This window comes from Quercus lobata, chromosome 9 (genome assembly GCF_001633185.2).
Source record: "Quercus lobata isolate SW786 chromosome 9, ValleyOak3.0 Primary Assembly, whole genome shotgun sequence".
NCBI classification, from domain to species: domain Eukaryota; kingdom Viridiplantae; phylum Streptophyta; class Magnoliopsida; order Fagales; family Fagaceae; genus Quercus; species Quercus lobata.
This window is the reverse complement of record NC_044912.1, coordinates 9,810,822-9,836,721: the sequence shown is the minus strand read 5'-3', so window position 1 is coordinate 9,836,721 and position 25,900 is coordinate 9,810,822. Positions and strand designations below refer to the sequence as shown.

General features: G+C 39.1%; 4 protein-coding genes across 4 annotated transcripts; 1 reads left to right on the top strand and 3 right to left on the bottom strand.

Moving 5' to 3' along the window:
* Positions 1 to 760: 760 nt before the first annotated feature.
* On the bottom strand, positions 761 to 5,027 carry LOC115960970 (rust resistance kinase Lr10-like). Its single transcript, XM_031080010.1, has 5 exons — positions 4,177 to 5,027; positions 3,878 to 3,910; positions 3,467 to 3,532; positions 2,434 to 2,463; positions 761 to 2,169 (listed from the first exon to the last, which is right to left on the bottom strand). The coding sequence occupies exons 1-5, from the start codon at positions 4,991 to 4,993 to the stop codon at positions 1,034 to 1,036; spliced, it is 2,082 nt and encodes a 693-aa protein (XP_030935870.1). The 5' UTR covers positions 4,994 to 5,027; the 3' UTR covers positions 761 to 1,033.
* Positions 5,028 to 5,456: 429 nt separating this feature from the next.
* On the top strand, positions 5,457 to 8,581 carry LOC115960971 (rust resistance kinase Lr10-like). The gene is made up of 3 exons (XM_031080011.1): positions 5,457 to 6,172; positions 7,214 to 7,240; positions 7,324 to 8,581. Exons 1-3 carry the CDS (start codon positions 5,461 to 5,463, stop codon positions 8,433 to 8,435), a joined length of 1,851 nt encoding a protein of 616 aa, XP_030935871.1. The 5' UTR covers positions 5,457 to 5,460; the 3' UTR covers positions 8,436 to 8,581.
* A 10,923-nt stretch (positions 8,582 to 19,504) lies between these two features.
* LOC115961176 lies at positions 19,505 to 20,020 on the bottom strand. The gene has a single exon (XM_031080205.1). It carries the CDS (start codon positions 20,018 to 20,020, stop codon positions 19,505 to 19,507), a length of 516 nt encoding a protein of 171 aa, XP_030936065.1.
* A 165-nt stretch (positions 20,021 to 20,185) lies between these two features.
* Positions 20,186 to 20,716, bottom strand: LOC115961175. The gene has a single exon (XM_031080203.1). The coding sequence runs from the start codon at positions 20,714 to 20,716 to the stop codon at positions 20,186 to 20,188; it is 531 nt and encodes a 176-aa protein (XP_030936063.1).
* Between the last annotated feature and the right edge of the window lie 5,184 nt (positions 20,717 to 25,900).

Genomic DNA, 25,900 nt, shown 5'->3' with positions numbered 1-25,900 from the left:
ATCAGTTTTTGAATCACTCAAGGTGAATTAAAACCGCTTGAGAACAAGTATTTGACTTCACAAAGAGAGCATATGGGTTTGGTATTGAGAAATATTACCTAACACCCTTGGCAAATATAGACACCAAATACCCAATTTTACGACTTAAATCACTTTTATCCTAAACTATCAATTAATGTCCAATAAATGTGATTAACCAATTTCACATTGCATGCATATTCACATAGCTACTAAAGCAAGTAAAGCAATATGAAAAGTAGAATAAAAGAAAGCAAACCACATGAAAACACTAAACATATTTTCGAAAAGGAAAACCAAAATCCCCAGTGGAAAAACCTTTCAACAACACCACCACCACCACACCTCCACTAGTGAATAATTGCAATACAAGTTTACATTAAACCCTTCAAGCCTAAGCTACCCTAGTATTTGAGCCCTGCAAACTCTAGCTAGCAATCGATTACGCTATTTGAGCCCTGCAAACTCTAGCTAGCAATCGATTACGCTAAGTCCTTTCTTCAATTAGTCTTTGGAGTACATGAATTGAGCAGCCAACCCCAAGCCTCTAAGTGCTCTTGGATTTGTGAAAATGCTTTCCAATGATTCCCAGCACCACCAACAATCAACACTTCATAGGTGAAGAAAGTGAAACTAAAAATCCCTTCTCATAGATATGAAAATGATGAGAGGGGAAGAGAAGAAAACTGAATATATAAATAGGAGTATAGCAATTTCTACAACTGAGCTATTGCCACTCCAATATACATTGCCCAGTTTTTCAACATTGTTTGTTAACTTAATCAATTACACATTCACAATTATAAAGTTATAAATTTTGTTTCCTCTTAAAAAGACTTTAACAAAGAAATATGCCACGTACTAAGCAAAAAATAAATTTGTTGTAGGTAAGGATAGCTATCATAAATCAAGGGACCAATTATTTGTTACACAAAAAAATGAAGTGTCTTTATGCCATCAAATACGTGAAGAATAATTGCCCCATTTCCGCAGTGGTGTTAGCTTTCCCTTGCATTTAAAGTTTAGCCGATTGACTTGATTCACCTGATTGAAATGATGAACTAGTTGAATTTAAGTTGTCTCCTACATCCCCTGTCGGTCTCCCTGGTGATGATGATAGGAAAGGTTTGGAAGGCATTTGTTGTGAGCATTCAACTTCTCCTTCAAGCATTTCTACAACTTTGTTCATTGAAGGACGGTCACTAGGCTTCATCTGTATGCACCATAATGCGACTATGATCATTTTCTTAGCAATTTTCTTCTCTTCCTCTGTGGCATCTTCTATTTCAATGTCCTTTCCTTTGCTAAATTGGTCATAGACCCAAGTTGGGAAGTAAATTTGGCTTGAATGGTCTGCAAATGCATTCATGTTCTTTCTTCTACTTGCCATTTCTAACAATAACATGCCAAAACTATAAACATCAGCTTTATAAGAGACCCCTCCAATGTTTTTATAAAACAACTCTGGAGCTATATATCCTAGTGTTCCCCTTGCAGCAGTCAAAGACACTATGCTATTATTTGCCGGATAAAGTTTTGCAAGCCCAAAATCAGAAACTTTGGGAATGAAGTTCTCATTGAGAAGAATGTTATGAGGCTTGATATCAAAATGCAGAATTTGCATTTCACATCCTCGATGTAGATATTCAATCCCACGAGCTACTCCAAGAGAAATCTCATATGTTTTCTCAATACTTAAGAGAATACTTTCTTCTCGAAAAAAAATGTATTTTTCAAGAGAACCATTAGACATATATTCATATATAAGGGCACGCTTTGACCCCTCAGCACAGAAACCAATGAGTTGCACCACATTCATGTGGTAAATCCTTCCAATTGTTGCAACTTCGTTGATAAATTCTTGCCCATTAGCTTTGGAGTTACCCAACATCTTTATAGCAACAAGAGGACCACTTTGAAGCTTTCCTTTATATACAATGCCATAGCCTCCTTCACCCAATCTATCCTTAAAACCTTTGGACATCTTCCTAATTTCTGAGTAAGAGTACCTAATTGGCATAAGGTTTTGGTTTTGCAAAAATTCTTCAACAGCATCATACATTGATAAATGCCTCCTACGCCACTTATATATCAAAAAGGCCATCACACATAGAATCCCCAAGACAGTTTTTGCTTCAAGGTAAAATAGTACTGTGCATAAACATCACCAAAATAACTATAAGAAAACAAATTTGTTGTTGATCCTGTCAGCTTTTTTAATTTTTAGTTGAAATTATAGTTAGACTTACAACTACATACCTTCTTAATCCTAGTAATTAAGCACAATATATTTTGTTTCATTTTTAATATAACTAATATTTATGTCTTGTTTGCATGCACGGTAAACTATTTTTAATCACAATCTTAAGGAATGATATACTAAAAAAAAGTTGAAGAAGAGATTCAGGTTATTACCGATTTTTGGTAGTACTATGAACAAACAATCTGCAGGAAATACAAACAAGAAAAAGGTGAAATTACTTTTTGCTACCAAAAAATGAATTACTAATTAGTGAAACAAGTGACCCGAATAACTTGAAAAGTTTAAGGCCTAATAAAACTGCAGTAAGATCTTTCATTGGGCCATGCTTAGCAAGAAATATCAACAACCATAAAAGCCAGTAGAGTTTATAATTTATATATATGGTCTTAAAATTGGGATGTCACTTTAATTGAGTCGGACTCAATCAAATGCCTTTAGAGTTCCCAATAAGCATTAGTTATTAGAATTATGGGGTTAAAAGATTAAATTTATCATTTCTCAATATCTTAAGCTTTTGAAAAAATTGGTAATTTAACATTAGGTAACCTACGGCTAGGGTTGAAGAATTTTCCCATCAAGTCAAGCAAATGATATTTTAATTAGGTTATAATGGAGTAAATGCTCAGACATGCATTTTGCATTGAATACTAAGTACTAAACCTTTATTCACATGGAAAAACTGAGAGCCAAGAAAGGTAAATTTTTATTCAAAAGAAGCTAATTTCTTAAGAAATTCAATAATTTTTACTTTTCATTCATCAAGCCCAAAAGAATGAGATTGTTAAAATTATGATTAAATAATTAAACTTAATATTTCCTATTAACTTGAATTTTTAGGAGAATCGATAATTTATTATGATACTAAAGTAGGACATCTCTTAGGTTTGATCTCTTTTCAAATTTGTGTTTTTGTTCTACCAATTACTATGTATGTGTTTGACTTTTCTTATAAAATAACCAAAATTTAAAAAAAAAAAAAAAATCAAACACATTTACTATTTTTACTAAAAAGTAAAACAAAATATTTGTATTCAATGAGATCAACGAATTACCCCAGGTACATGGTTATTCCTCTACCTGCGTCATCATCACATATCAGGCGCAATTACTCATGCATTCTATTTCCTTTTTCATTCTGTATTAATTACTATTCTTCAAAAAAAAAATTTGAGATAGAAACCTCACCTCCCAATGAATAAAATGGTGTTTTCTTCCACCATTGTGCACTTTCAACAAATTTATTCCGCAAAACTGCATTTTTGACAAAGGAAAAACAATATCAATGTTGAGAACTTTAAAATTGAATTGAGTCATTATACGACTACAGTAACTATTCCCTAACATGTTTATTACATTGGAATGGATGGGGTACACACAAAGAAGCTATCTTCTTCAAAAATTCGATAATTATTACTTTTCATTTGTTTAAGCATAAAGTTTTAGATAGAGTCTAGACCAATTGATCGCCCAACTACATGGTAATTATTCCACTACTTTGTGTCATCATCACATCAGGAACCATTACTCATACAATTCTATTTTATTGTCCATTCTATATTACCCAATTCAAACAACTTTTTGAGATAGAAACCTCACCACCGAGTATATTTAGCATTTGGTCAAGCACTCCTGCAATGACAAATAAAAGAAAAACTTATCAGCGATTGGATCGAAACCTTAAAATTAAAACATACTGAGACTTGAAAAAATTAAAACATTCTAGAGCATGTGTATTACATTGATAAAGAATTATGGATGGTGTATGCACCAAGAAGTTTGGTCTTATAGAAGTTTAATAGAAACAATACATGAATGGTTAGTGAATAGTGACAGTGGAAAAATGCAGGAGTTCGGAAAAGAAACTTGTAAAGGGAAAGTGTATTGGCTTTATTTACCAACAGGACTGTAGTCGTCGCATTGAACATGGTTCGCGTCATCGAGGTAGCAATGATGGTTGAATCTTTCGCAATAACTTTCACAAATACCTCTGAGCCATGAAATCTCAAAACCATACGCTAATTCATTGTGGACGCCTTTACAGGAGATATTTGGGTCATCTTTATTTATTGGCCACGAAGTCAGAAACATCTTCTCTACTTGGCACGAGTCCTCCACTTCGGATGCGTTGATTCTACCAACTTTAACATATCTGTACCTCTTGGAATCAGATATAGAAGAAGAGTTTTCATCATAATTGCAAGTAGAAGTGTCCAAATACAATGGAGATTTCACTGGTTTTTCACAGCTCATCAAAACCAAACTCCGTGATAGCTGTAAATTCCCCTCCGACCTCGTCTCCTTCGGCAGATACGTGGTATAATTAGGCGTATTCATATATGATGATGGGAAATTATATCGATATAAAGAATAAGTCGGGGTGGAGAAGGAGAAGTAATTGTCCTTGTGTACACTCGAGTCCACAATCCGGATTGTGTAGTTGTTGTAACTGATTTCCTGTACGTAGTATTTTCCTCCATTTAAGTACAGCACCGTACGATTGTTCTCACACGATAGTTCATACCTTGAGTTCCCGCAGTTTTCTGGATCGGTCTTCAATCGAAACGGAAAGCTTATACTGTGGATATTGCCACAGGAAGAAGAATTGGCACAGGGTCGATTATCCATATTTGTAAAGCAATTAGCTGGAGGGACTAATAGAACAAGAGCAATGAGGACCGTGAGTCCTGCAGTGAAGCCTAATTCTCTTACCATTATGACTTTATGAGAGAGAGAGAGAGAGAGAGGAGTTTTTCCAATGCTACAACTGCCTCAGATTTTAGATAAAGATTATAAAGGCAGTGGAGCACAGCTGTAAAGAAAACAAACTTATTCTTGTGCAGTTGTGCGTAAGGGTTAATTTTGTTAAATAATTTTTTTGATAATATATATTATATTCATAAAAAAAAAAATTATAAAAAAATAATATTTAAAAGTTACCTTGGATTTTTTTTTTAATCTTTCAATAATGTGCGTGTTTAGACTGTTTAGTAGGTCTAGTCTCTTTACGAGGAAGAAAAACTAGAGTAACATTGGCAAATAGCGCCAGTCTATGAATTTTACCCCTGGATATAAAAGAGTATATACTATATATCGTACGAGGAAAAAAAAAAAAAAAAATCCTCTATATAAAGAGTTTGAGACCACAAATATGGATATCTAGGAGATTTGAGACCACAGATATGGATATTTCCCCAAGAATAGTTATCCCATCATCCTTACTGTTGTTTGTGCTTTTCATCGTAGACCTTGGAGAAGGCCACAATAGTTGTGCCGAATTATGGTGTGGACACCATGGCCCAGGCATCCGATTTCCTTTCCGACTGAAAGACAGGCAGCCAGACCAGCAGTGTGGCTATCCTGGCTTTGATCTCTACTGCTCTCATAATAATGATACTGTGCTCGAGCTGCCTACTTCAGTTAAAACCTTTGTCAATTCCATTGATTACGAATCTCAGTTGATTAACGTAACTGTCTCAGATTCTTGCTCTTCACGAGGAATCCCGGGACTCAACATATCTTCCTCGCCCTTCCAATTCAGAAATTATCTTTATGACTATGCCCTTTTCAATTGTACGCGAACGCGAGAAACAGATGCAGAACATTACCGTCGGATTGATTGTCTTAGTAGAAGTGGCTACCCAGTTTATGCTTTTGATCCGGATGATGACATCCAAGACTTGCCCATATTATTATGTAAAAAGATGTATAACGTTTCATCAGTTCCATCTCATATATGGAGTTCTTCTCTTCAATTGACATGGTCCGAACCGAAGTGCGGAGACTGTGAAGTGAAAGGCGACATCTGTAGATTTAAGAATAATACCAAAATTTTCGAAACTGAGGGCTGCCACCTCACCCCCCAGGCCCCCAACAAATACAAAGACAATGAAGGTATTGTTTTCTACCCTATCTCCACTTTTATAATCACACAAGTTCTTCCCGTTTCAAGCCAACATGTATTGATTTGACCAAGCTTAGTTTATAAATCTGCACTGTAATGGTAATATCCTGTATTCATGAAGTGTTATTTTTCCAACTACCAAAAGAATATTACTTTAGAACTAGTCTTGTATTTCGATAAAAGTTATTAGATATTCTTGTAATACAAGAATATAATATTTTACCTGCTCCTTTCACATAAATAACGAATTTCAATTTAAATTTAATTAGTAAAATTCATTATTTTGTAATGTTAGAATACATAATACTCTTTGTACTCTCAAGAACACTAAATAAGTGTTTTTTTTTTTTTTAGAAAAAGAAATACTAAATAATTACTTGTCTATTGGTAGCTCATCAGTTGGAACCAAACCTAAGGGATATCGATATGGAGTCCAAATCTTCTGTCCCATTTTTTCTACTCCACTCTATACTCCACCAATAAAAACTTGCCACATATTTACTTAATAAATTAAATACTACCATTAATTAATAATGGTAGTATTAATAAGTCAATAATGGTAGTATTTAATTAATCAAATGAATATGTTGTAAGTTTTATTGATGGAGTATAGAGTGGAGCAGGAAAAGTGAGATAGAAGATTTGGACTCATCAACATGGATTTGGTTCTCCAATGGATTGAACCGCATTAATACCTAAAAAGACTAGCAAAAGCATGGTAATTAATTGATTGAGGGAAAATAATTTGTTATTACATTAGAACTTTAAGAAGCCTAAACTTAGGACATAAGGTTTGTATGCAATATAACCTAGCTTGTTAATATGATATTATCTCCTCTCACATTAATGATCAATCCCACCATGAATTTAATTGGGGAATTGACCAATCATATGAGAGGACGGAGTACTATGTCGCTTTACTTTGAGAATACCAAATGATTTTCTTGCTATTAGTGATATAAATACAAAAAATTATCTTTTATTTTCATATAGGTGCAATTAGAAGCTAATTATGTAAAAGTATTTTACAGGTAGATCAACAACAATAGTGATTATTGGTGAGTTTTCCGTTGGCCATTTTTGAAAATTTTCAATAAATTATTTTTTGTTTTCTAGACTCATGAATGTGTTTAACATACAGTTTCCATCTTGGGGTCATTTCTTTTGGAACTAGTGGTATATGTACTCTACCGTGTCTATCGCTATGATAAAACAGAAAAAGAAAATCAAGCAAGGATTGAAAGGTTTTTGGAGGATTACAGAGCTCTCAAGCCCACAAGGTACTCATATAACGATGTTAAAAGGATTACAAATCAATTTACTGAGAAGTTAGGACAAGGAGCCTATGGAACAGTGTTCAAAGGAAAGCTTTCGAATGAAATCCATGTTGCCGTGAAGATCCTGAACAGTTCCACGGGCAATGGGGAAGAATTCATAAATGAAGTGGGAACAATGGGTAGAATCCACCATGTTAATGTGGTTCGCTTAGTTGGCTTTTGCGCTGATGGATTTAAAAGGGCATTAGTGTATGAGTTCTTACCAAATGATTCACTAGAGAAGTTCATTTCCTCAGTAGATTCTAACCGTTTCCTTGGTTGGGAAAAACTACAAGACATTGCTCTTGGCATAGCAAAAGGAATCGAATATCTTCACCAAGGATGTGATCAACGAATTCTCCATTTTGATATCAAACCTCATAATATTTTGCTAGACCAAAATTTCAATCCAAAAATTTCTGATTTTGGTCTAGCCAAGTTGTGTGCAAAGGATCAGAGTGCAGTGTCCATGACCACAGCTAGGGGGACCATGGGTTACATTGCACCAGAAGTGTTCTCTAGGAACTTTGGGACTGTGTCTTATAAATCAGATGTTTACAGTTTTGGAATATTGTTGCTTGAAATGGTTGGAGGTAGGAAAAATTTTGGTGTAACTATGGAGAACACTAGCCAAATATATTTTCCAGAATGGATATACAATCTATTAGAGAAAAAGGAAGACTTACGAGTCTATGTTGAGGATAATGGAGGCGCTAAAATTGCAAAGAAATTGGCAATTGTGGGACTCTGGTGTATCCAATGGCACCCAGTGGATCGTCCTTCCATGAAAGTTGGGGTTCAAATGTTGGAGGGTGATGGTGATAACTTGACAATGCCTCCAAATCCCTTTGCCTCTACAAGCACTACAAGAATCAATGCAAGTACGCCTGCAACGCCTCTAGATCTAGATTTAGAAGTCATCCCCGAATTAGAGTAAGTATTTTTAAACTAGAGGTCCTCAGTGATGATATGGGTTGCAATCATGGTGTACTCAAGGATTATAATTATTAATCTTGTACTCACATCAAAGACTTCAAGTTTTCTTATATCAAATATGACTGTATGAGCAAGGCGATGCTTATAAAAAAGTACCTCTTATTAATTTATAATTTTTATTTTTATAATTTACAGAATTTTGTAGAACAAAGCTTTATCTCATTATTTTAGAGAGTTTATTTAAAGAGTATTTTAGTCTAAATTGACCCCTTATATGGTATGATATAATTAAGATTTGTTTAAGAAATTTTTTTGGCAAAATTTCCTTTTTTTAGCCTAAAATTGAAATTCTATTACAAATGGAAAATTCTAAACTCACAAATTATTTTACAAAATGCTAATATGATATAAATTTGTGGTTGTAGTCTTAGGGTATTTAGACTATTTAGTGTATAAAAATTTCAAAGAGTACTCATCTTATTTTTCCAGTGGATGCCAGAAAATATTCCTTGTGGCTTTAACAAGCCCCTTATTAAGGATTTAAGAGCTCGTTCTTTGGTTTTAAATATTACCAAATTCCATATTTACAAATCATATGGCTGGTATTGTAACGAAATAAACTTAGTTAGATTACGTAGTACTGTTTAAATCCGTTAAATTAAGAATCTCCTAAGAAAATTGAAGACATAAAGGTTTGCTGTAGCTATAAGAAGATTCACTCATCATGCAATCATTAATCAAGAAATGTAATAAACTTAAGACACTCGCGAGATGTTCCCATTCACTCGAGCGAGATTTGTAGATTTTGAATTCCTAGGGACAAAATGGGCTTTTGCCCTTTTCGGGCAAATTAATTAGCTTTATACCCCCTTTCCCAAACTAAGTAGGGAAATGCCCATCTTTTAAAACTCAATTTATCATAAATCGAGTTAGGTCTTATAGTGGCGTTTTAAGGAGCCTATAGTAACGTTTTTTAAGACCTATAGTGACGTTTTTTAACTCGACCTCAATGAAATTGAGTTATAGGTGAAAAAATTGCCTATAACTTGATTTCATTGAAGTCGAGTTAAAAAACGTCACTATAGGTCTTAAAAACGTCACTATAGGCTCATTAAAACACCACTATAATGCTTTAGAATTTTTTTTTTTTTCCTAACTCGATTTATCATAAATCGAGTTTTAAAAGAGGGTCATTTCCCTACTTAGTTTGGAAAAGGAGGTATAAAGCTAATTAATTTGCCCGAAAAGGACAAAATCCCATTTTGTCCGAATTCCTAGTGCAACTTAAAGACATAATAGTACACATGTTGCATGACTTTTCTGTAGTAGAAAGGTTGTCCTACCCAGAGCTATATATCTATTCACATCTTGAAGCTTTTCATCTTGAGACAAAAACTGGAAAATTCTTCTTGTACCTAGTAAAAGTTGTAATTCAAAAGTTAAAATTGATTGGGTGCTTTGAAACCATAGAGATTTTTATTACACTAAGTTCACTGTTGTAAGTTCTTAAGTTCCTCGGAGTACTGGAGTTTCAGGATCTAAATAGGGTTCATCGGCGGAGGAGATTCGTATAGAAAGATTAAAATGGTTTTGGAGCCACTGCGAAGGCAAATGTGGCATTCGTAGAAGTTACCATAAAGAGTATAGTTGTGTAAAGGTTTTTTGAGTTATAACTGCTTTTTCTATAGTGACTTTTATAAGAGGCTGGATCCTTATAATGTTTTTTCTATTGAGGGGGGTTTTTATTTCTTTATTTATTTTTGTAATTTGTTTTCCACTTCACTTCATCACCAAAATCCGAGTGGGGTTTTATTGTTTATACTTTATACTGCTTTTTCTATGATGACTTTTATAAGAGGCTGGATCCTTGTAATGTTTTTACTATTGAGGACGTTTTTATTTATTTATTTTTATAACATGTTTTCCACTTCACTTCATCGCCAAAATCAGTGTGAGCTTTTATTGTTGCTTTTAAGATGATATTTCCGGAGGTTGAAATACCCTTTTGTGCAATTTGTTTGGAGTGAATTATAAATTAATGCAATTAATCTACTACCTAAATAATTTGGGGTCTAAATTGAAATTTTCAATTGGTAACAAAGCATAGGTATACTTGTTTAGGAACTTTTTCATGAGTGTAATCCTTAACCCGTACTATCATGGATAAAGTACAATTCCTCATTGTTTCCCTCGTTTTTAGGGAACAATTATGGCAATGTTTGGATAGTGTTGCGTTTTGGCTAAGGTGCGTTTCTGCGTTTTTTTTTTTTTTTTTTTTTTTTTTTTTTTTTTTTTTTTTTTCACGCGTTTTTCCCACAAGCGGCTACTGTTCATGTAACAGTAGCTGCAACTTTTGACTGGTCTTTCATGAACAGTGCATCCGTGCACTGTTCATGGACCCACAAATTTCATTTTTTATCAATTTTTTCATTAAAAATAGGTCCCACGGTACTATTCACACATTTAAAAATTATTTTGCTACAGTGTTTTCAGTTTTCAGTTTTCAGTTTTTAGTTTTAGCAAAATAAGTTCTATCCAAACATACCCTATGTATATTAAAACTTGAAAGGCCCTCATAAAATTATTGGATGAGAGAGTTTGGCTATATGTAGGGAAAGGTTGGACAAAAACCAAAAACTAAAAGGGATGAGTGGTGCATACCAATTCATGTTGCCTACTATGATCCTTTCTAAAATTATAATCAATCAGCCTTTTGTGTGAGCTTATCATAATTATTGCATATTTGATTAAGAATAAGATGGGGGGTTTTATTTATTTATTTATTATTATTATTATTATTTGGTTCTGGTTTCATTATCTCAAACGTCAAGGTCACACTTGTGGTTATTGAGGACCATATCTTCTTCAATCAACTAGCAACTAGTAAGTGAAACTTCTCACCATCTTCGTAGTTGGCGTGGGACTAGTGCCAGTTTACACGAATCATATGTTCTACTCTTGACTTACGCATTGGTACTGATTTAATTTTCTAGTCAACAAGTAATTTTACTCTTCCATTTTGAAGAGTGGTCCTTTCTAAATTCTAATCAATCAGTCTCTTGTACGTGTGCCTATCATAATTATTATAAAATAGTTTTTTTTTTTTGGTTTACATTATCTCAAACTTCAGAGGTCATTGCGGTCACTAAGGACCATATCTCCTTTAATCAATTAGCAACTAGCAAGTGAAACATCTCACCATCTTCACAGTTGGCGTAGAACTGCAGCTAGTTTACACAGATCATAGGTTCTACATACCCTAAGTTATGAAAAAATTTACCAATCTTGGTAAAGTAGAACATAAATCTTCTATCCCATACACCTTATATGTCTTCTTTATACTCTGAATATTGCAATTGGACACCCGTTAGTACTATCAAATTGGTCATTAATTTTTATACCTAACTAAACTATAAGTGCTCTGTATATGCCCTAGTTATCTAGGGCAAAATTTCAGCAACTGAAAAAAGGATATATGTGAGCCATGAAAAGAAAGAAAGAATTATCTTATACGTTCTGCTTCAACTGCATTGGCTAATTAAGTTTTTTTATTATTTATTTTTAAAACAGGTAATAATTGTTAAAATATTTTGTATAGATTGTTTACATGAGATGGGGTGTGAATTTGTGTTTTAAAACTGGTTTCATCTTGAAAGTTTACAAAGTCTTCTGAAAATATAAAGTAATTTTGAAAATTTATGGACATGTTTTCTAGAAAGCTTTTTACTTTAGAAAATTTATGGACATTTTAGAGTAGGGCTGTCCACGGGTCAGGCCAGGTCGAGTTTGTGCCCAACCCGAACTTAACCCGAATGCATCGGGTGGGGAGAAGTTTAACCCACAATCGACCCAGTTTGAGTTTTGGGTTTGTCGATTCGGGTCGTATCGGTTTTGGGTCCATATCGGTCAGTTTCAGGTTCACCGGAGTGGAGCGAAATCTGGCTGGATTTTGGCCGAAATATTGCCGGATCTCATCAGATCTGGCCAATATTTCCCTATGTCTATAAAGATCGGGCCGAGATCTTGATAGATCTAGCCGAAATCTGCCTATATCATCAAACTTAAGGGTTCAGACTTACTGGTTTTTGGCTGAGTTTTTGATTTCCGATAAGGGAAGAACAACTCATCGGGTGGGTTGGGTTCATCGATTTCTCAAACAGCCAACTCCCAACTCGAACCAATGGTCTCGAGTGCTTGCGCCGGCGACTCCTGTCTAACCATAACCAAGCTTTGATCGGGCGGTTTCGAGTGAAGATGATCAGGTTTAGGCGGTTTTTCGGCTCCAGACGGGTCGTGGACAGCCCTATTTTAGAGTATGTTAGCGTGTCTGGTGTACTTGAACAAGAGTGTGTGATTTTACAAAAAGAAAAATTATTTGGATAACAAACTCCTTTGACCATGACAATTATCAATTTAAGGAAATGGTTTTTAACATTTGTCAAAGTTACATTCTTTTTCAAATAATTATCAATTTCCTTAACAATACGTGGTACCTTAAAATCTCATTAGATCCCATGATGTGCATGGTATCAACTAGACTTCACAAAGTCCAGGATAATTTAAGGTGTGAATTGTATGACAAAGGAATAAGGAACATCTTGGCCCCCTTGTCATGTTCAATCAATTTCATACCAGCTCTTTTTCTCTTTTTCTTTTTCTCTTCTTTTTTTCCTCCTCGTGTAAGAATGGTTTTATTTATTTATTGGTTTTTGTACTTAACTTCTCGTCACCAAAATTTGTGAGGTTTTACTGTTTATATTGCTTATTGTTGCTTTTAAGATGATATTATTAGCGGTTGAAATAACTGTTTCTACTATTTGTTTGGAATAAATTATAAATTAACTCAATTAATCTACTATTAAATTGATTTATTTTATTAGTATTAGAGCATACGTGTTTTTGTTTAAGAACATTTTCCTGAGTTTCATCATTGACTTCTGTTGTAGTGGATAAAGCATGGTCCTTCAATGTTCCCTCGTTTTGAAGGAATAATTATGTATTTTGGAAGGATTGGATGAGAACATGCCTTAAATAATTTGATGAGAGAGTTTGGCTATATGCAGGAAAACCGAACCAAACCAAAATATAAAGCGAGTGAGCGGTACAAATAAGATCAATTGAATGATGCAATTGGAATAGAAAATGTAAAATCCTATTTTTATTAAAGTTATACATGCAACCACTAATAAGTTCTCTGAAATTGATCTTATGAAGCTGCATTAGTGCATACGAGAGACCCGAGAGACTCGGGACAAAAGGGCTCCGTCTGTGGAGAGCCGAGAAGAGCTGGACTGGGCTGAAGTGCGCATTCCCCCACACACTTGGAGCCCTCGGCTTGAAGTGGACGGAGCGGCAATTCCTTATACCACCTCAGTCCGAGAGTACAACAGGGGCCGAGTGGGGTACATTGCCGAAGCCCTAGAGCAGCCCATGCTCCTCCCCAGGGACATGGAAGCTTACAGGCACTTTTCACAGGGTGAACTCTTCCTGTCCCTGAAGAGGGATCTTGCAATGGTAAGGAAACTTATCCTCTTACTGGCAGGATCATTGGGTTGTATTATATTCTAACTCATGTCATCTTGTCATTCTTAGGCAGATTACTCAGCAGGTCTTTATGGCCGAGGAGTGGTGCCGTGACAACCACAAGTTGGCTGACGTCGAAGCCCTCTCTCGTGCCGAGGTAGAGAAGACCCTAGGGCCCTCAAGCAGGAGCATCATGAGCTAGTTGAGAAGCTCAAGGAGGCAGAGATAGGCCGTAGGAGTGCTGAGGCTTGCTTGAAGACCGTCGAGAAACAAGCTGAAGACCAACGCCAGCTACTACACGTGACTGAGATCAACCTTGCTACTGAAAAGCAAGTCATTCTGGATCTCAAAGTTGCATTGCAGAAAGCCAAGGACGAGGCCCAGCTAGCCAAGGAAGCAGCCGAGCCCGAGAAAAGGGCTGCTTATCATCTTGGAGCGGAGGAAACGGAAGCGAGGCTTACCGAAGAGTTGCTAGAAGTATGCAAGGATTACTACAGCATTTCATGGGCTCAGGCTCTTAATGCTGCAGGTGTCCCTGCAAATTCTGCTATAAGGTTGCCCGAGAACGTCTTCTACCCTCCAGAGATCCGAGAGGTCCTTGCCAATGCCCCTGAAGCTTCCGAGCAGCCTGTGGATATTCCTAATGCCATCCCTTTAGCTGAAATTACCAGGGGCTCTGGTCAGGTCACCATCCAAAGTGAGGATGCGAAGGGAGAGAAGGGTAAAGGCAAGGGTAAAGGGAAGAAGCCTTCCTCCAAGGCCAAGGATCCCTCTAAGGAGACAGTCATCGAGGCCGAGGGTCATGGGGCTGGTCCTAAAGCCAAGGATGTTCCACCTCCTCAGCCAGAGCAAAAAGAAGATCCCCCTGCTGAGGCTTAGCTCCTAGGGTTTTATCTCCTCTCTTTTTTTATTTCGGATGGAAGTTGTATTACATTTTTGTTCTTTTTCAAAGACTTCTCATTTAAAAGCATTGTATTATTCCTGGTTATTAATACAAATGTTCTTTCTCTCATTTTTTATCTTTATGCTTGACGTTGATGGAATTTTATTGTATCGTTTCGAGTCAATCTGGTTGTTTCTTTAGTCGATGTTTACAACAACACTCTGCCAATATAACCAAATGAGAAGAATAAAACTGTGCAATGAACTTTAAGCAGTAAAGGCTACCATGCAAGATTCTGGTCATGTTTTAAAATTACATAGAAGTCCTAAGTTGCTAACTTCCCCTAAGCCTGTGGTCCGAGGAGCCATGCGGAACTTAAGTTCTGTTTAAAACTTGGATAGATGTCATAAGTTATTAATTTCCCTTAAGTTTGTGGTTCGAGGAGCCATGCAGGACTTAGGTTCTGTTTAAAACTTGGATAGATGCCATAAGTTGTTAATTTCCCCTAAGTTTGTAGTCCGATGAGCCATGCAGGACTTAGGTTCTGTTTAAAACTTGGATAGATGCCATAAGTTGTTAATTTCAGCTAAGTTTGTGGTTGAGGAGCTATGCAGGACTTAGGTTCTGTTTAAAACTTGGATAGATGCCATAAGTTGTGGTCCGAGGAGCCATGTAGGACTTAGGTTTTGTTTAAAACTTGGATAGATGTCATAAGTTATTAATTTCAGCTAAGTCTGTGGTCCGAGGAGCTATGCAGGACTTAGGTTTTGTTTAAAACTTGGATAGATGTCATAAGTTGTTAATTTCCCCTAAGTCTGTGGTCCGAGGAGCCATGCAGGACTTAGGTTCTATTTAAAACTTGGATAGATGTCATAAGTTGTTAATTTTCCCTAAGTCTGTGGTCCGGGGAGCAATGCAGGACTTAGGTTCTGTTTAAAACTTGGATAGATGCCATAAGTTGTTAATTTTTCCTAAATTTGTGGTCCAAGGAGCCATGCAGGACTTAGGTTCTGTTTAAAACTTGGATAGATGCCATAAGTTGTTAATTTCCCCTAAGTCTGTGGTCCGGGGAGCCATGCAGAACTTAGATTCTGTTTAAAACTTAGATAGATACCATAAGTTGTTAATTTCCCCTAAGTCTGTGGTCCGAGGAGCCATGCTGGACTTAAGTTCTGTTTAAAACTTGGATAGATGGAAACGAGCCGAAGGATGCGCAGTTATCACGAAATACAATATAGGTAAAACCGCTTTCATTAATAATAATACCTTCTTAGGTTATTTGCATTCCATGGGCGGGGTACAGCTTTCTCATCTAGGTCTTCTAGATAATATGCACCTATCCCTGCCACCAAAGTGATGCGATATGGGCCTTCCCAGTTGGGTCCCAACTTTCCCCAGGATGGGTTCTTGGCGCTACCCAAAATTTTTCTCATCATGAGGTCGCCTGGCCCTAGTGGCCTTAGCTTTACATTAGTATCGTACCCCTGCTTGAGCTTTCGATGGTAATAGGCCAGTTGGATCATTGCATTTTCTCTTCTCTCCTCGACTAAGTCTAGACTTCTCCCTAACGACTCGTCATTGTTACTTGGGGTAAAGGTGCTGGTTTTCAACGTTGGGAAGCTAGTTTGCAAGGGGAGTACAGCCTCGGCCCCGTAAGTCATCGAAAAAGGAGTTTCTCCCGTTGACCGTCGTGGCATGGTTCGATAGGTCCATAGGACGTGTGGTAGTTCTTCCACCCATCTTCCCTGTGCATCGTCCAGTCTTTTTTTCAGCCCGTTGATTATGACCTTATTTACAGCCTCGGCTTGCCCGTTTCCTTGAGGATAGGCTAGAGTGGAATATTGGTTCGTGATTCCAAAGTCGCAGCAGTACTTCCTGAAGGTTTTGCTATTAAACTAAAGGCCGTTGTCCGAGATTAGGGTGCGAGGAATTCTGAAGAGTGTAATGATGTTTTTCCAGATGAATTTCTTTGCATCCACATCCTTGATGTTGGCTAAAGGCTCAACTTCGACCCATTTGGTGAAGTAATCTGTGCCAACCATCAAGTATCGCTTGTTTCCTGCTGCTTTCAAGAAAGGGCCGACAATATCCAGACCCCATTGAGCGAACGGCCAAGGACTGGAAAGGGGGTTAAGGACTCCTCCCGATTGGTGAATATTTGGGGCGAATCTCTGGCATTGGTCGCACTTCTTGACATATTCTTGGGCCTCTTTCTGCATGCTCGGCTACCAGTACCCTTGAGTGAGGGCTCTGTGTGCTAGCGATCTTCCTCCTATGTGGCTCCCACAAACTCCTTCATGCAGTTCTTCGAGCAATATCTCTGATGCTTCTGGGTATACGCATAATAAATATGGCCCAGAATAGGAGCGCTTGTATAGCTTGTGATCCCCTGACAACCAAAACCGAGGAGCCTTTCTTCGTACCTTCTCGGCTTCCAATTTCTCTTCTAGCAATACATCATCTTTAAGGAAACTCACTATGGGTTCCATCCAGCTCGGACTCACTTTGACCTGATGGATTCGAGCTATATCCTTTGTGATTGCATCTATCTTGCATAAATCCTCGACAAGGATGATTCGAGGTAGATCTTGCTTCGAGGTCGTGACAAGAGTGGCCAATGAATCCGCATGTGTGTTCCCGCTTCTAGAGACATGTGTCAAGTTGAAAAATTCAAAATCTGATTGTAAACGTTTGATTTGACCAAGGTATTCCTGCATTCTCACATCCCTAGCCTCCAACTCGCCTCTCACCTGGCCTACAACCAGTCTGGAATCCGAGAACGCTTCTATCTCCTTTCCACCCATTTTTTGCACCATAACCATTCCTTGTAGCAAAGCCTCATACTCGGCTTCGTTGTTTGTAGCCGAGAACCCAAGTCTTAATGATTTTTCAATGGTAATCTTCTCAGGGGATATTTGAACCAGCCCTACTCAGGGGATATTTGAACCAGCCCTACCCGAGATCCCCTTTGGTTTGCCGCGCCATTAACGTAGACTTTCCATTGTGAGGCTCCTTATGCAGAGATTGTGCCAAACGATTTTCCATCCATGTTTTCCTCCTCTACTACTGCTTCTATTGGGGGTTCAGTAAATTCGGCTATTAAATCAGCGAGGACTTAGCCCTTGACAGAGGTCTAAGGCATGTACTTAATATCGAAAACCCCTAGGAGCGTGCTCCACATGGCGATTCTTCTTGTGTAATCGGCGCTCTGGAGCACCAACCTGAGGGGAAGTTGAGTCAGGACAATGACTGTGTGTGCCTGGAAGTAGTGGGGCAGTTTTCGCGTGGCATGCACTACTGCAAGAATTGCCTTCTCCAGTGGTAAGTAACGCACCTCGACCTCATGTAACAATTTACTTACATAGTACACTGGCCGTTGTATGCCGTTATCAACCCGTATTAATACCAAGCTTACAGCGTGAGGGGCCACCGCTATGTAGGCAAACAGAACTTCGTCAGCCTCAGGGCTAGACATGATGGGTGGCCGTGACAAGTATTCTTTAAGTTGCTGGAAGGCTAGGGCACAGTCCTTAGACCATTCAAATCCTTTTCACTTGTTCATTAAGAGGTAGAAAGGTCGGCATCGGTTTGCAGATCGGGAAATAAACCGATTTAATGCCGTGATCATTCCAGTGAGTTTCTAGACTTCTTTTGGGTTCTAAGGAGCTTGTAGGTTATGAATTGCTTTGATTTGGTCCGGGCTCACCTCTATTCCCCTGTGAGTTACCATATAGCCTAGAAATTTGCCAGATCCGACACCAAATGTGCACTTAGAGGCATTGAGGCGCAGCTTGTGCATTCTTAAGATGCCAAAGATGACGTCAAGATCTCTCACGTGCTCGGAGACCACTTTACTTTTTACTACCATATCGTCTATGTAAACTTCAATACTCTTACCTAGTTGCGGTTCGAACATTCTGGTCATCATCCTTTGGTAGATAGACCCTGCATTCTTTAAACCGAAAGGCATCACCTTATAGTGGTAGTTTCCGATAGGTGTCATGAACACTGTTTTTTCTTGATCTTCTAAGGCCAGTGGTATTTGATGATAACCCTGGAAGGCATCTACGAAGCTCATTCAAGGGTGGCCTACAGTTGCATCTACCAACTGGTCTATCTGAGGCATTGGGAACGGGTCTTTTGGGCATGCCTTGTTCAAGTCTGTGAAGTCTACGCAGACTCACCACTTCCCGTTTTTCCTTTTTTAACACCACTGTATTTGCCAACCACTCGGGGTAAAAGATTTCTTTCATAGCCACTGCCTTTTTCAACTTCATCACTTCATCCCTAACAGCGTTGGCATGCTCTTTCGACAGGCATCGGGGTGGTTGATTTTCGAGAATAAAGGATAGGTTAATGTTTAGGTAGTGGCAAATGAGATTCGAATCAACCCCTAGGGCATCGTAGGCATCCCATGCAAATACGTCAACATTTCTTCTCAGAAACCCAATCAATTCCCCTCTCTTTCAGATAGGTAGTTCCGGGCCGACTTGAAAGAATCTCTCTGGGTTGTCGTTAACAATAACCCTTTCTAGACTTTCACATCTTATCTCCTCAGCTGGCTTATCAATGGGTACTGCCAAGGTGGCTGATTGCTATAAGTCATTCCTTACAGATGCCGAGGGTTCTGCAATGGATAGTCGTGAGATGGCAGCCACCATGCATTACCTAGCCATGGCTTGATTTCCCCCAATCTCCTCCACTATGCCCTCTGATGGGTATTTTACCTTCTGGTGAAGGGTAGAAGAAACTGCTCCCAGGGCGTGGAGCCAAGGCTTGGCTACTATGGCCGTGTATGGTGAGTAGGCATCGACCACGATAAAATCCATCTCTACCACTTCTGATCCGGTTTGTATGGGCAGTCTGATTTGTCCTTTTGGTGTGACAGTCTTCCCTTCGAAACTTACCAGAGGGGAATCATATGCCATTAGGTCCTTAAGCTTTAGGTTCAGCCCCTTGTACAGATCAGGGTACATCACTTCCACAACACTGCCCAGGTCTACCAATACTTTTTTCACGTCGAACCCTCCAATCCTAAGCGTAACCACCAAAGCATCGTCGTGAGGCTGGATGGTTCCAATCTTATCCTCGTCCGAGAATCCCAGCACAGGTGAGTTCCCCTTCTTAGACCTTTTGGACTCCCTATCACTGTCCTCAGTGGAGAGCTGAGCCAGAGACATTACCCTGAAAGGAAAAGAGCCGATCCTCCTTGGAGCGACAAGGATGACATGTATCGTACCTATGGGAGGTCTCAAAGATACGTCTTTTCGGGGTTCTTGGATTGCCTGACCTAGATGACCACAAGAGGGGTGTAAGAGGTGCCGCAATTTTCCCTCTTAGACCAACTAATCCAAGTGGTTCCATAGATTCTTGCAGTCTTCGGTGGTATGTCCATGGTCTTGGTGGTATTGACAATACAAACTCTGGTTACGCTTTGAGGAGTCTTCAGCCATTTTATTCGGCCATTTAAAAAAAGGCTCGTTCTTGACTTTCTCCAAAACCTGTTGCACCGGCTCTCTAAATACGGCATTAACCGCCTGCATGTTGGTTAGTCCAGCTTGTCTTGCAAAATCTCTTCTCGGCTGGTTACTGTTGTATCGTTCCGACCTGTAATCATTCCCCTTGTGAGGGATGATCTTCTCCTTTCCTTTCCCTTGTAGTTGGTCCTCTTCCACCCATTTGTATTTGTCAATCCTGTCCATCAGTTGATGAACATTGGTAATGGGTTTACCAGTTAGGGACTTCCTTAAACAATGCTCAGTGGGGAGACCACTTCTAAACGTATTGATGGCGACGTCGTCGTGGTTTTCATCCATCTCGTTGTACATCTCCCAATACCTATCCGAATATGCCTTTAAAGTTTCTCCTTCGTGCATGGATAATGACAATAACGAACTTAGAGGTCGAGGAACCCTGTTGTTCGTAATAAAATGAGAGCAAAAAACTTGGGTGAGCTGCTTATAGGAATCTATGGAGTTTGTCTTCAAGCTGTTGAACCATCTCATCTTCACGAGTCCTAGGCTGGATGGAAAAACTTTGCACATCAAAGCCTCATTTCGAGAATGGATGGCCATTCTTTGGTTAAATTGGCTCACATGCTCCATAGGGTCTACTCGGCCATTGTAAATGGTAAATGTAGGTTGATGGAAATGCCATGGTAGTCTAGCCCCTTCTATCCTGTGCGTGAAGGGTGACCTAGAGATCTGATCCAGAGCTTTGTTCATGGCATCATTACCCAGACCCTTACTAGACGAGCTCTTATGTCTCCGTTCATGATGTTGCTCTTTTTCAAAGGAAAAGGTTTCACTTGGGGGAGTTCTTGATCTTCACCTATAACTGACATCCTCTTCCTCATTAGAGGATATGTAGGAGCTGGAAGGGGACCGTCTTTGCTGTGCACGGCGCAACCTCTTTTTCAAGTCGTCTATCTCTCACTGCATGGCTTAACGGTTGTTTCACCTTTGGGATATGCGACTACCTACTTGGGAGTGGCTTTGGCTCGTCTAAGTAGTATGTATGCTTCCCTCTCAGTTCCTTCCATTGCCCAGATTTGGCTCAAGGTTAGGAGGACTATTTTGCTGTTGAGGCCCAATGGGTTCTGTCCGTTGAGGGTCGGCTTGGCGTGGATTTTCTTGGTGTGAACCTGATCCTGCCATGCTTAACCGTCATACTCGTACTCACTAACACTCGAGTTCTTCCCATAGACGGCGCCAATTGTAGGAACAAAGTTTGGAGCCCAAACCCGAACTGTATGGAATCCTAGTCCAAAAAGCCCAATACAATAAATGGGATTAAGGAACTAGGTTTAGATGAGTTGAGTAGTGGCTTGCATGGGATTCGAGGAGACTTAGAATTTTATTTATGAATTTTATTTATGAATACAGACAAGAATAAAAGCTATTATAATCAAAGGACCTTTGGTTCGAGGAGACTTAGAATTTTATTTATGAATACAGATCACCACATTAGGGTTCTTTTGCATGCTACAGTATTCTCTCCTTATTTTCTTGCCCCCCACCTCATAGGAGTTTCTCTACATTATATAGGCTCTTGTTGATCATCTGGGCTTTACACTTGTTGATCATCTGGGCTTTACACTTATTGATCATCTAAACCCCCACTTGAGCACCCATCCCATCAGACACCCTTTTTAGTCCTTTGTGAGTTGCGGCAGCCAAGGTAACACTGTTCAGGGGTCTTCTCCACATTAAAGAGGCCAGAAAAGTAGCTGCAGTGCATTTAATGTGGTGGTGGCAGCTTTTCCTTAGATATTTTGAGTTTTCTTCCTTTTCACGTGTTTAGGGAGTGTGCTTCAGCGGTTTGAACATACATTTGCTTCTGATTTTCAGCGTCCGAGGAGAAATTCCTCCTCGGACCTTCTTTCTTTGTCTCCCGTGATAAGGCTTGTAACGTAGATCATCTAAGTCATGTTGTCTCCTCGGATTCGCTAGTGTCCTTGGACAAGCCCAAGGCCCAACTCGTTACTTTGGGCCATAGACCCCACATGGGCCTTTTTGTGATGTTAGGCTGGGCTGCCTCCTGTTGTACCGAGCCCTAGTGTTCTGGGTAAGAGAGTTGGGACCGGTCCAACTGCAACTCACTTTGGTATGGCTTGTGCACAAACTATGCCCTTTTCTTTTACCAAACTTTGATCACATGTCCATGGCAGGCAGAGCCGCTACGGGAAAGTTATGGCAAACAGACATAATAAAGATAACATAAGAAATACTAGACAAAATGAATAAAAGGGAGCGACAAGAAGCACTCCGTACACGAATAGTAAAGAAATAAATGGGGGATAGTAATAGGCTTGTTTGGATTAAAGAAAGGAAAATCAGTCTGCCATGCCAAGTAATGCCGCAGAGCTGAAACCAAAAAGGGAAACCACTTCCTCAATACGAGTAATCTCTTCAGGGAAAGAAATTAATTGCTTTGAAGGAATGAGCCGGAATGGTTTATGTCCAATGAGGATCCTTTTGTCTTTGATAGAGAGCAGAGCTTTAAAGGGATAGAGAGGACAAGCTATTGGTGCATGCCTGCCATTCTATACTCCCTATTCTCTATTCTTCCAAGACTTTCCTTTCTTTCTTTTTCTCTTCATTTTCTTTCTCAGTGTTTACTTATTTGTTGCTATTCTCTCTTAGAGATTGCGATTACTGTGTTCGTCATTGTGATGGTGTCCCCCTTGTGCATGATAAGGGTCCTTTATATAGTTCCTGCTGTGACCGGATTTTACTATTTTAGCCTTTAACTACCTTTTTCTGGTTTGGGTGTCCTTATCGACCACTTACTGATTTGCCAATCGCTTAGACGCCGCCACCACTTACCTGTGCTGGTTGTGCCACCATACAAAGAAGACTATTTTGTTTGTTTGCTTGTCGTGCTATGGTGTGAGTGCTTTCTCTCTCTCTTCCTATTCCTTATGGCATGCACCTAGTAGTCTCAGCTCATCCTTACTTCCTTTAGGTGGTATGTCATCCCAGCAGGATATTTCTCCCAAAAGAGCCTGAGCAGGAACCCCAGAATAGGTTTTCCCCTCTCCCCTCCGCCAGACCATGCCCTCTTACCTCTGACCTACGACCTCACCACCTCTTGTATTGGCTGGGTACAGGCTGGTGATGTCTGGGCCTTGCGCGTGCTTCACTTCCATGTATATCCAAAATCTGCTTGTTGCTCACGCATTTGCCATGATCTGGAGGCTTGTCTACACATTCTGCTGCCTATCCTTGGCTTCTTATGGCATGAGCTATTTTCTAGCTTCTCATTCTTTAAAGCTTGCTCCTTTCGGGGCTGGGCTTTTGCTTGGTCGTGGGCTTTTCATCCTTCAGCCCACTCTCTTGCTCTTTTCTACAGTCTTTATGTTTCCTATAGTACCGCTCTGCTATTCCTACTGTGGTGTTATTAGACCCAAGCCCGCTGGGCCTCTTTGGGCTTGTTGCTTATTCTTCCCTTAATGACTCAGTATAGTCATTTAGGCTTGTTGCTTGCGAGCTCCTGTGTCCCATTTTCCTTTTGGGCATCCTTGGCCCATTTACTTTTCTTGGGCCTTTTTGGCCTTTTTCCTAACTCTATATTCTCATGGGCTTTTACTAACTCCTTTGGGCTTCCCTGGCCCAATTATCTTATCTCTCATCCTTGGGACTCATAGACTTGCCATCAACACCTTACTTTCTTTGCTTGCATTACTTCGAGCTTGTTGTAGCCCATTCTCACTTTTCTACATCACATACTGTCCATGGGTTTGCCACTTCTCTCTCTCCAAGCTCTTTTAGGCCCATTTACTTCCTCAAGGCTCATTTGTTTATTTCGTGGGCCTGCGATCCATTATTCCTACCGCTTGGGCTTAATGGCTTTTCTATCCACTCACTAACTCTTTTCTGCTCACGTTGCTGGGCTTCTTCTTTCTATTGGGCTTCCCAATATGGTCATCAACAACAATTTTTCGCATATTTGTCGTAACTTACAACACCTTAGTCACAAATTTTTTAACCTCAAGTGAAAGTGAATTTTTGTGATCATAAAATTTGTTCTTGTATAACCATGTTGGAGTAAAAATTTCAAGAATGCAAAGAGATCTACATGGAAACTTTTTTATGGTCATCAAGTGGATGACATACATGTTTGGCATGTGTCCTAGCAGCCACCACCATAGAGGAAAAGATGAAATCTTGAAAGCCCATTTTCAGTACCTACAATGTATGAAGTAAAACATTGTTGATGCTCGTTTTGGAAGCCCAGTAGCAAGAAGAAGCCCAACAATATGGGCAGAGTAGAGTTAGTGGATTAATAGAAAAACAATTAAGCCCAAATGGCAGGAACAATGGATTATAGGCCCATAAAGTAAATAAATGGGTCTTGAGGAAAGAAAATGGGCCTAAAGGAGCCCAAAGAAAGAAGTAGTAAACCCATGGGCATTATGAGATGTAGAAAAGTAAGAATGGGCCACAGCAAGCCCGAGGTAGTGAAGTAAGAAAGTAAGGGATTGGTGAAAACCCATGAGCCCCAAGGATGAAGAATAAGGTAATTAGGCCAGGGAAGCCCAAAAGAGTTAGTAAGCCCATGGGAATGCAGAGTTAGAAAATGGGCCAAGGATGCCCGAGGAAAGCAAATGGGTTAAGGATGCTCAAGAAGAAAGAAATGGGACAAAGGAGCCCTCAAGTAATGTAATGGGTTAAGAAAGCCCAAAGTAGCATAAGTATTGTTAAGTTATGATTTTTCTCATAACATTAGTGTTGGTTTATTCCATGACAAAAAGTGTTGTAATTGCATAAATTTGTCTCCTTGTATTTTGTGGGATTTTATTGTATTGAGTTTAGTATTAAGTTAGTGAAGAATCAAGCATGAGTTGAAGAACAAGTGGATTTAAGCTCGCGAGGAGCTAACTCACGAAAGAGCCACATGAGAAGCACATGCTGGAAGTTGAAGAGTTATGTTAGCTTGGAGTATTTTGCGAGTGTCTCACGTCTAAGGCCTTCTTACGAGATACTCGCGAAACATTCTGCTTAGAGGATTTTTAAGTGTGACTTTCTTACCTTTCACCCATACTATATATACCCTTATTACCCATAAAAATAAAGGAGGCCATTTAGAGAGAAAAACCCTAGATAGGTTTTCTACAACACACACACCCATCTTTTAGAGAGAGAGCTACTCATCCTTAGTGAGAAATCATTCTAGCTTCTTCTCCTTCCCTCTCCCATTATCATATCTTGAGAGAAGATTTGTACCCAAACACAACCCACACCTTTTCAAAGTGTAGAGAGTCTTTTGGAGCTAGGAAGCATTGGAGATTTGCCAAAAGAAGCTAGTGTGGTTTGGTGGATACAATCGGGTGTAGTGCTAGATCTAGAGAGCTAGAGAAAATAAGGCTTGGCGAAGTCAGTTGGTAGCAGGAGTTTGGAGGGCTCAAGTACATTAGGTAGACTAGGTTTGGAGGGTCTTTTGTAATTCGTGTACTCCAACTTTATTCTCTAGTGGATCAATTTACCGCTTGGAGGGTGACGGAGAGGTTTTTCGCCGAGATCTTTGGTTTCTTCTTTGATAACACATTATGGTGTTAT

What these genes read in the sequence shown, in the direction of transcription:
- LOC115960971 (XM_031080011.1), top strand. Translation starts at nt 5,461, where the DNA reads ATGGATATTTCCCCAAGAATAGTTATCCCATCATCCTTACTGTTGTTT. An exon ending in CAAATACAAAGACAATGAAG is followed by an intron (nt 6,173 to 7,213) that starts GTATTGTTTTCT and finishes AGTATTTTACAG; the next exon opens with GTAGATCAACAACAATAGTG. An exon ending in AACAACAATAGTGATTATTG is followed by an intron (nt 7,241 to 7,323) that starts GTGAGTTTTCCG and finishes TTTAACATACAG; the next exon opens with TTTCCATCTTGGGGTCATTT.
- LOC115961175 (XM_031080203.1), bottom strand. Translation starts at nt 20,716, where the DNA reads ATGCACGAAGGAGAAACTTTAAAGGCATATTCGGATAGGTATTGGGAG.
- LOC115961176 (XM_031080205.1), bottom strand. Translation starts at nt 20,020, where the DNA reads ATGTCTCTGGCTCAGCTCTCCACTGAGGACAGTGATAGGGAGTCCAAA.
- LOC115960970 (XM_031080010.1), bottom strand. Translation starts at nt 4,993, where the DNA reads ATGGTAAGAGAATTAGGCTTCACTGCAGGACTCACGGTCCTCATTGCT. An exon ending in CGACGACTACAGTCCTGTTG is followed by an intron (nt 3,911 to 4,176) that starts GTAAATAAAGCC and finishes TTGTCATTGCAG; the next exon opens with GAGTGCTTGACCAAATGCTA. An exon ending in ACCATTTTATTCATTGGGAG is followed by an intron (nt 2,464 to 3,466) that starts GTGAGGTTTCTA and finishes TATTTCCTGCAG; the next exon opens with ATTGTTTGTTCATAGTACTA.